We start from the raw sequence: 10,266 nt of genomic DNA on the forward strand, positions 1-10,266 counted from the left end.
TACACAATCATTGAATCATATGATCGACGAACCAACGTTGACACTAAGATAGTAATAAAATCATAAAAAAATATACGTACATAAAAAAATATACATATGTATATTGCAAAAATCATGGATTGATACATGAATGTCATTAATTATTGATTGAAGTAGCAACGAAAACGATAAAATCGTTACTGTTCAGTATCAGCCACGGATTTTGCGCAACGGAGCGCACACCCTCTTTCCACCTGCTTCGGCTGAGGGTGAGGGATTGGCAGAGAATGTAGACCTCCATGGCAAACTGTACACCAGGCAGAGAGTATTGATCACACGATGGTAGCAAACGATGAACTCTAAAGAGGGATTACCTCGGAGATTTCCAATGAAATTTCAAGTTTTGTTAAAAAACTTTTACGTCAAAATCACTCTCTCAAGATGATTGATAATAAATCGACATTGCCTTCTGCATCAAACAACGAAATATACGTACGTATAGAGAATTTATGTTCTATTAAACGGATACTTAAGAATGGAAATACTCGAGGATTATGATAATGAATGGGAAAATATTTTTAGTTGAAATGTTATAAGCATTTTTCGCTTAAGCTTCTTTCTTTCAGTGAATACTGTATAAATATTAACTGAAACTTTTAAACCCTCGCTTTTTTTTTTATCATTCTACATATTTGCATTATGATCAGATTATTTTAAGAGACTTCGGATTATTGCGGATTATCTTAATGAGAGAAAAATCTGTGGCAAATTTATGCCCACGATAAAATGAAATAGTATGTCCAAGGTGAAATGAAAGTCTCGGTCTCGCACTTTCTCAGATTCAATTAGAAATTGGAAATTGAGTCTTTTTTATTTGCATGATTGAATTAACTTTAGAAACTAATTTCTACGTGTGTTGTAATTGTAATTGAAATTCAGTGTAACTCGATCGTAATGAAACTTCATTTATGAAGACGAATATTTTATTTGCTATTCGACTAAATAAGGACTCGCATTAAATCACCCCAAGTTGTTAATTTGAGTCTTAACATCGCCAATTAGTCATAAACAAAGGGTTCGTATGCTTTCGTTACATTGACCTTTAAAATCTATCATACATACTTGAAATTATAACTCATGTGAAGTTTGTTTTAACATTATATAGTTATTTATGATCATTGCAAATAAATTTCTTTATTTTTCATTCAAATGATCATCGAATTTCTTAAAATTTTGTTTAACGACACGGGGGAAATTCCATTGGCAAAATTCAGTAACTTTTGTACTATAATTTATCATGCAAATAATTTTTAATAATAATTCAGATAATTACTTATCTGACGCAGTATGCGCATTCCATTCAATTACTTAACTAGTAGTGTAAAATTCTAATTCAATGATCAGGATTTCTAATTTATTATTATTATTATTATTATTATTATTATTATTATTATTATTATTATAGCATTATACTAGTACTTTTTATGGTCACTATTCTGGACATCCATTTGTCTGACATAGTACACACTTATCGTTAGAGTGGAATATCTCTGTGTGTGAAGTTTTAATCCAGTGACCTGGGGATTCTAAAATATAACAATATAAAATAAATAATAATGATAATAATAAATTCTAAAAATAATTAATATTATTAGAATTATTATAAATAAATTATTATTATAATAGTAATATATAATAATATAATATACATAAGAATAAATAACTAATGTATAAGAATTATTATAATAGTAATATAATATATAATAATAATAATAATAATAATAAATTCTAAAAATAATAATTATTATTAGAATTATTATAAATAAATAATTATTATAATAGTAATATATAATAATAATATGAAATTCTAAAAATAATTAATATTATTGGAATTATATTATAATAGTAATGTATAATAATATAATATACATAAGAATAAATAACTAATATATAAGCATTATTATAATAGTAATATATAATAATAATATTAAATTCTGAAAATAATTAATATTATTAGAATTATTATAAATTCTATAATTACGATGGTAATATACAATAATAATAATAATAATAATAATAATAATTACAATGGTCATAGTAAAATTGCATTTCATCTTCAAAGAATTGCATCTTCAAAGTCTAGCTTCATTTGTTTCTAAGAAGACAATCCGTTGAAATTTCACCCGTGCATGATAGAACCAACATAATAGTTCCCTTCAACAACAGCTTGCAAGGGTCAGAACAACGTAAAGTGAAACGATCGCGAAATGAAACACAAAGCGCGAATTGGCGGGAAAACAAACGTCGTGGCCGTTCCCGTTCGTGCTCGAATTCCATCGATCGAGACACCACGCTTTCCTCGAAGCGACGCGGCTTGACAGGTGTAGCGGGAATAATAGAGAACGATCGCGTTGCCTCGCAGTTTACGCGTGTTATGCGCGCTATTTTCAGGCAACGGCATGAAATTACCAGTCGTGCGTTATGCGCGAAAACGTCGGACGCCGGTCATCCGGAAGATAGGTTCGAACAGGAACGCGTTTTGCAAACGAGTATTTCCACACACGCACGCACATGCAATCTCGTCTTATGACTCAGATTGTGAAAATGTTTCGACGACACGTCAACTAATAATCAAGATGTTGCGAGTCTCTGTAACTGACGTGGAGGATCGAAACGAATCTGATTGGATGCCACTACGTTCGCGATCGCGAACAGTTATGGTTCGCGAAAGCGTTCGAATGTTTGTTACAGAATATTGTTTATTACAGAAGGTTGTACGAAATCTCTTTGGTACTGTAATGAGATTATACACCATTGTCGCGATTATAGTTTTTTTTTTTTTTTTTTAGAATTAAACTTGTAGTGATTTTAAGGATTTTTATGGATGCTTATGGATGCAATGGGCACACACACATTTTCAGATTCATTTCAAATTTTAATAAAATGATAATAGTTGTGTTTTATAATATACCATCTAAGTATTGTAAGGAAGAATTACAATCCAAGTTTCATGTTCTCTGTCGTGAACAAAATCAAATCGTGCACAGAGTACATTTTAAATTCGAAGTACTTTTCCAATTTTTCGTTGTCGTTTTAAATTGCTCCAAATTATTATGATCGCCGTACCTCGTCAAACAAAATGTATCTACATATATAAAAATGATTGGATACTTGGATAGATACTTCCATCGTGCAACATTAGAAATTAAATTCTTAATACTTCCCTGAAACTATTTTCTCGTCGTTAATCATCATACAAAATTTATCTGTGGAAAAATGATCGAACACACGCGTTTATCTATTAATATCTATTTCACCAGTTTACCGATTGTTACGGAAGTCGTCTATTTGTCATACAACGTTCTGTGTTCGCCCGTACCGGCGAAATAGGATATTTTAAACGAATTGCATATTAATATCAAGGTCGTTTTAAATGTATCACAGTCGTCGGGACAGTTGTGTAATCCTACTCCTTGTCGTATCGCACTGCGAACACTGTACTCGATCGGGCGAGGCTACAACTATTCTAAGTTCGTGCTTAGCACGACGATTCGATTAAAAAGAGAAAGAAGGAAGGTTCGTCGCCATGTAATCTGATTTTCAGCAATGTTGCGTTACTCATCGATACGTGTTGCGTTTCCTGTGGCACGTTCAACCCCGATATACCCGGCGATTGTTTATGCTCTCTCGCATCGTTCGTGTTCCACGGTAGTATCAACTCGAGGGATCGTGTGTACTAACATTAAAACAATAAGAATGTATTAATTAGATAGTATTACAAAATCTGTTTTAAACGTAAGTCTCGAAATGTCTGATTTGGTAGAACGAATCTCTGTTTGAATATGTTGGCAAGCACAGCTTGCTGTTTTTACAAACAATCAACTTTCCAAAGTTCTCCTCCTTCGTTTCTCTTTCCAAAAGAAACTTTCCATTTCTCGGTTTTTCAAAATCAGTGTAAATTTCTTTGCTCGTTTTTCTTTCTCCTTTTTGTTCTCGCGAGTCTCTGAAAATTTAAAAAATTTGAAAGATTTGTATGAGCTGATAAGAGAAATATTACCTATTATTTTCTTCTATTAATTGGGATAGAAACCACCCCCTTCCAACTAAAAGACTCTTAAAATCTTTCACTTGAAGATAAATTGTGATATATATATATATATATATATATATATATATTATAATTATATATATCACAGTATGTATATATACATATATATAGGTAAGATTTCTCTTATCAGCTCATACAAATCTTTCAAATTTTTTAAATTTTCAGAGACTATATATATATATATTACAGTATATATATATATATATATCACAATTTATCTTTAAGTGAAAAATTTTAAGAGTGTCTTTTAGTTAGAAGGAGGTGGTTTTTATCCCAATTAATAGAAGAAAATAATAGGTAATATTTCTCTTATAAGCTCATACAAATCTTTCAAATTTTTTAAATTTTCAGAGACCATATATATATATATATATATATATATATATATTTTCTGGAATCTTAAATTAATTGTCATTACGTGTAACATTTCTACGTCATTGGAAATTTTACAGTCACTTTATATGTAAAACGCATATATGTAGATAATGAGGCCACGCCAATTGTTAAATAGACAGCTATTTGTAGCTGTCACACGACACCTTGCAAATGTTTGAACAGCAACATTTACTAGTTTTTCCATGGAAACGTAAATGTAATTACTCGTGACCTCATCGCTTTATCATCATAGATAATACGATGCACTTTCGATAAATAATGCAATCAGTCAGTTGAATTCGTGCAATTGGATCATGCAATTACTTCGGAAATTGTATAATACATATTCAAACGTAAATCGTAATTTCTCTCATTAAAAAAAAGAAACAGAAAAAGGAAAAATTAAGGAAGAAGAAAAGAAATAAAATAGAAATGAATTTCAAATAGAATTAATTATTTTGTAATATATGAATTGTATAAATCGATATTTTTTAGTTGTTAAATTATACAAATCTTTCGACATACATAAGTAATTCTACGTTTTTCATGAATCAAACCGTTCAAACCGTCACTTTTTAAATAGGAAATCTTATAAAATTTATCTTACTTTCGTTTACTTTTTAGACAAATTTTTATTTTTTTTTATTTCTTTTTGACAAATTTCAGCAAGTCTGCCTACTATATTTAAACCAAAAAAAGGCATATATTATTTACAAATATCCTCGACGAAACATTGAACGTTTGAATATTAAAGTATTGAATATAATGGATATAATGGCAGTCCAGGTATGGCAGATTCTACTGTACACGCTCTCAGTCATAAATGGTATCAGAGACAAAGAAACCTCTATCCACACCTCCTATCTAGAGTTAAACACATCAAAATTTTCATTCAACTTTCCTACTCTTTCTAACGAATAATAAAATCAGAACTTCCCATTGGAACTGGGATCCTTTCGCCTTTCTCTCTTTTTATAGCGCCTCTATTGCTTATCGATTACTTCCTTCGAGTAGACAAAGAAATCTCTATTTCTAGAATTAAATAATACAATTCCCCCGCTTTCCATTCTCTTTTGTGAATAATACGATCAGAACTTCCCGTTGGAATTGGGATTCTTCCATCCTCCGTCTCTCTTCAACTTCTTCCTCTCTCTCTCTCTCTCTCTCTCTTTCTCTTCTATTACGTGACGCGACCTTTTCCGGGATTCTCGTCAACGTGCATTGTCTTCCGATGATCGAATAGCAGGAAAAAAAAGAAGAGTCGATCGGTCAGCAAGGTTTATTCCATTCTCGCCTAGTCCCAACGGGATGTCACACCAACATTACGCACACGTCCTCGTGTGTGCGTGTACGAAAGATTAATCACGTGACTCCTTGTAGACAGGATGCTGGCGGTCGCTTTTGAAACCACAAAAGCGCATCGACTTACTGCCAGTCGGTTCATTCCTTCAGTGACTTTCACGCGAACACGTGTTTCGATAGTGACGCTGGTATCAGTTCCATCTGTCCTACGAATCGTTTGCCAATCGGCAGTTGCAAAGTTTGATTTTTTTTTTTTTTTTTACCTCGGGGAAAAGTCTGACGTATTTCTCGTGGATCGTGGATCGTTTCGATTCTTTAATCAGAGTTGGAACCTGCGCTTGACAAACTTGAGAGTCTGTCGTTGTTGTTGTTGTTGTCGTTATCGTCGTCACGATACTCTTATGTTAGTCTTAATTGTCAGTTACGCGTTTTGGGAAATTTCGAAACGTTCTGCCGTGAGAATTTAGCAAAATCAACTGACATTGTCAACTCATAAATTGTTTTGCTACGTGCCGTTTTCGCGGTCTGTGACGCGTAAAGAAACTTGAACTATAATAAGCAGTTGTAGCTGAGGAAAGAAGGAGTAGATGATAAATGATAATAAATTACAGCAAATAATAGAAATGAATTTGAGAAATTAGGAAAGAATGATTAAAATGATAGAAACTTTAATAAAAAATTTTATCTAATTGTGTATAAATAAACCAATGAGATTTCAGCGAAGACTTTCACAAAAATTGATAATTAAGAATCGTATATTATCTTTTTGAGAAAACTCATTTTGGAACATATACATACATACATATATATATATAATATATAATAATAATAATATACATTTATTCTGTATAATAAATTTATATATAAAATTTTCGTTGCAGTTAAAGGGTAGAAAAGTCATATGTTTGCAAGGAACGAGGTTTCCTCGTTGAGATGAAATTTAAATACGTGTTGTGAGTCATTAATGATATCGAAACCGCGTTATTAATGTTATCGTACCGCGACTTGATGACATCGGAACTTCTCGACTGTTTCGCGTGCAGCGTGTTGTGGGTTGCCAGCGAATGGATCGTTTCCCTTGTGTTCACGTACTGCAGGAATCATGCGAAAAGTATCGATGCCGATTTCATAAACATGATTCGATTGTTTGGCTTTGGGAACAGGCGAGCGGATGGGGAGGCTGCAAGAGGTGAGAATGACATGAGTATCATCCAAAGATAAAACGCGAACGTTCAACAGCCACGATCGAAGAAAGTATCGTTTTGTTCTCCGACGATTGCATAACAAATCACGTAATAAATTTATGCAGAACATCTAAACAAATATTATGCAAGTATTACACGGTATATAATTATATTTTTCACAATTGTGTAATACTGTATTAATATTCATAGCGGTTGCGGCAATTTTTTTTTTTTTTTACAGACGTAACAGGACGAATCTAAAACCTAATGATTTTATTATTTAATTGAATTTTTACTCGAACAAAACCATACAGTTTTAATAAAGTTTTTTTCAACTTACAAATTTATTTTAAATTCTGAATGTTCAAGAATACGCATTTAAGTATTCGAATAACAATTTCAGTAATTGATTATAAACTTCCAATAATAGAAATACATAATAAATTATCGTTTTTTTTTTTTTTTTTTGCGTCATGATGATTACGTCAAATTGTAATCAAATTTAATTAAATTATTTTATAAATACCATCAACATATTAATCGTTTGTTGCAACGCAATTCTCTCAATCGTAGTTGTAAAGAATTAACTCTAAACGAATTGAAAAGACAATAATGATATTAATCGTGCAATTTTCTCGAACCAGGGCGACACGTCCCAATCCTAACAGTTTTACGATACAGCACACAACTCTACAACAACTCTGTTCTTTTGTGAAAATGTAATTATACGTCCAACTGTAACAAGCGTACAAGTCTTCCGCGATTCGAGAAACAAAAAAGACATTGTTCCATTCAGATGGCTCTGAATATATCCTGGATCCGTTTAATCTGATATTGGGTGGAAAACCTTGAAAAAAGCCATAGTTCCTTCAAGGCTTTACCGATACACTGCGATCTTATTAACATGCAATTTTCGCACATTTTGCCATTGTAAGTTCGCGCGGCGAATTCAATTCACACCGCTGTTTCTGGCCAGCGTTATGTAAAGTGCTTCTTATCGTTTCCTGAATGTACCACTTTATGATAGTTATCAAAGCACGCTGGTTGTCGCCGAGCCACGAAATGAGCTCTCCGTTTAATTATTGGAGCAGTCTCTGGTTCGTGAATCTCGTGTCTACAGTGATAATTTCTAATATCATGTATATACGCTCTCTGTCTTGTTATTTGAATCGGGTATCAACACTCATTGTAGTTAATCTGTATTTATTATAAGATTATAGGGAGAAGATAGAAGTAATGTTTACTTTATGTTTAATACGTAAGACTAACGTTTACACGAGATTCGAAATTTTGATTTAATGTGTTTAGCCTGTGTTAATTACGTAGATGGATGAACTATGTCTGAGCGTTGACGAATGTGAAAATCTTTTGCTCTTGCTTCGCATACTTGATTGTAACAATTATTATTTAACTTTCTAATTTTAAAGATATTTAATGCCGTTTCTCAGTACCAAAAGTCTGGATTTCAAAAAGTTTCGTTTCGAAAAGCACGTTGAAGTTGCTGATGGCTCGTTCGAAGTATAAGGAACTGATGTTTAATATTTTTAATTGAATAATCTGTTGTTAATCTACTTTTAAAGATATATCATTGCATAAAACACGTATAATTTATGATATCGTCTCATTTATATTTAAAGTCTTATTTTCATATCATTTCATTTATATTTAAAGCCTTATTTTCTTATCTTCTTTTTTTTTTACTTGAAGATACTTGAAACTGTTTGATTATCTTATTTTGTTGAATTTAGAACTCCGCTTCTCATTAGCTTTATTTCTAAAGAACCGAAAGGGATCTGAGTGTCATTGACCAGATTAGATTTTGATTTTCATTCATGAAATCGAGTTTCGTGTTAACGAAACAAGGCAGTTTTGCCTAATCCTGTCGTAAGTTCTACACTCGTTATACAGAGTGTTTCGTAACTTGTGGGACCCACTTCGGGAGCTAATTGTGCGCCTAAAAATAATGAAAAAAAGTCATAAAAATATATGTCCTATCTGTCTTCGTTTATGAGATATAATGAATTTTATAAACAGAGCAAACTCTAGTAAGCTAGTTTTACCAGGGATGGTATATTCAATTTTCATAATAATCATAATTGGGATGAAGAAAACCCACATGTTATTGTGCNAAACGTATGGGCAGGAATAATTGATAAATTTTTAATTGGACCTTTTTTTCTTGATGGGGAACTAACAGGCACAAAGTACGTTGATGTTTTGAGCACGCGTTTACACGAAATATTAGAGGAAGTTCCAGTCGATATTAGACTTCGTATGCGATTTATGCATGATGGAGCTCCGCCGCATTTTAGCCGAGTGGCTACGCAATTTTTCAATCAACACTTTGCAAATAAATAGATTGGTCGTAGAGGTCCTATTGCATGGCCTGCTCGTTCACCGGATTTCAATCCATTAGATTTTCATTTGTGGGGACATTTAAAATCTATTGTATACGCAACATCGATTGAAAATGCTGAAATACTACGAAATAGAACAGAGCAAGGCTTCCGACAAATTCGAGAAACACCAAGAATGATAGAGAGAGTAACCAGATTAATGACAAGACGCGTGCAGGCTTGTCTTCAAATATAAAGTGATCATTTTAAGCATCTTTTGTAAAAGTAATTAAAACAGAAAATTCATTATATCTCATAAACGAAGACAGATAAACGAAGTGGGTCCCACAAGTTACGAAACACCCTGTATATATCATAGCTTTTACCCTCTTCTTTGACAATTCTAATTCCTCGAAATACTCCAATAACAATGTTACATATTCTTCTTCGAGAAGCGTGACGCAAGTTGGTCACAAGAAAATAATTGCGATGGAGTTAAAGAGTTTCTCTCGCATTGTTTCCAGCACCGTATAATTAAAATTATGGTTTCGACCACGTACTTGCATATGAAGTTCACTTTATGTAGTTCAAATTTGCGGTGCAAATAAATTTGCTATAATTACATTGTCTCAACTGGCGAAACAAGTTGCAGATTCGAGCTTCTTCCTTCTAATTCGTAATTAGAAAGATAATTGCGAACTAGAACGAATTATAATTTAATTCAATTTGTTACAATTATTAACGTTAATCCCGAATTTTATATTTATTACAATTATCGATACAAAGTAATCGCACAGTTTGCAATTTGCAAAGCTCGTTTGCGAAACTTCGTTCGTTTCGTTATCAAAGACGATAAAAAATTGATTTCGTATACAGAATACTGAACAATTCTCTTACTTTGCTAACTTCTCGAGTTAAATTACACCAAAATGAAACGAAACGTTTACACGCACGACATACAATATTAAAAAAAAAAAAAAAA

General features: G+C 32.3%; 1 protein-coding gene and 1 long non-coding RNA gene across 3 annotated transcripts in view; one reads left to right on the forward strand and one right to left on the reverse strand.

The window, feature by feature from the left end:
* Window positions 1-10,266, forward strand: part of LOC122527906 (BTB/POZ domain-containing protein 6-B) — a 28,827-nt gene that overhangs the window by 3,245 nt on the left and 15,316 nt on the right. Inside the window, exon 1 of one of the 2 annotated variants that reach the window (XM_043652484.1) lies at window positions 6,676-6,953. The exons of the other annotated variant lie outside the window; for it this stretch is intronic. Coding sequence (XP_043508419.1) covers window positions 6,752-6,953 — 202 coding nt within the window. The 5' untranslated portion in view covers window positions 6,676-6,751. Of the gene's footprint in view, window positions 1-6,675; window positions 6,954-10,266 lie in introns of those variants that run through there. 2 annotated transcript variants of the gene reach the window in all.
* The window catches only part of LOC122527909, a 21,169-nt gene continuing 12,345 nt past the window's right edge, over window positions 1,443-10,266 (reverse strand). The window contains exon 4 of the long non-coding RNA XR_006306450.1: window positions 1,443-1,565. This is a non-coding gene — a long non-coding RNA (uncharacterized LOC122527909). The remainder of the gene's footprint in view (window positions 1,566-10,266) is intronic.

This window comes from Frieseomelitta varia, unplaced genomic scaffold (genome assembly GCF_011392965.1).
Source record: "Frieseomelitta varia isolate USP_RPSP 00005682 unplaced genomic scaffold, Fvar_1.2 scaffold_238, whole genome shotgun sequence".
Classification (NCBI taxonomy): domain Eukaryota; kingdom Metazoa; phylum Arthropoda; class Insecta; order Hymenoptera; family Apidae; genus Frieseomelitta; species Frieseomelitta varia.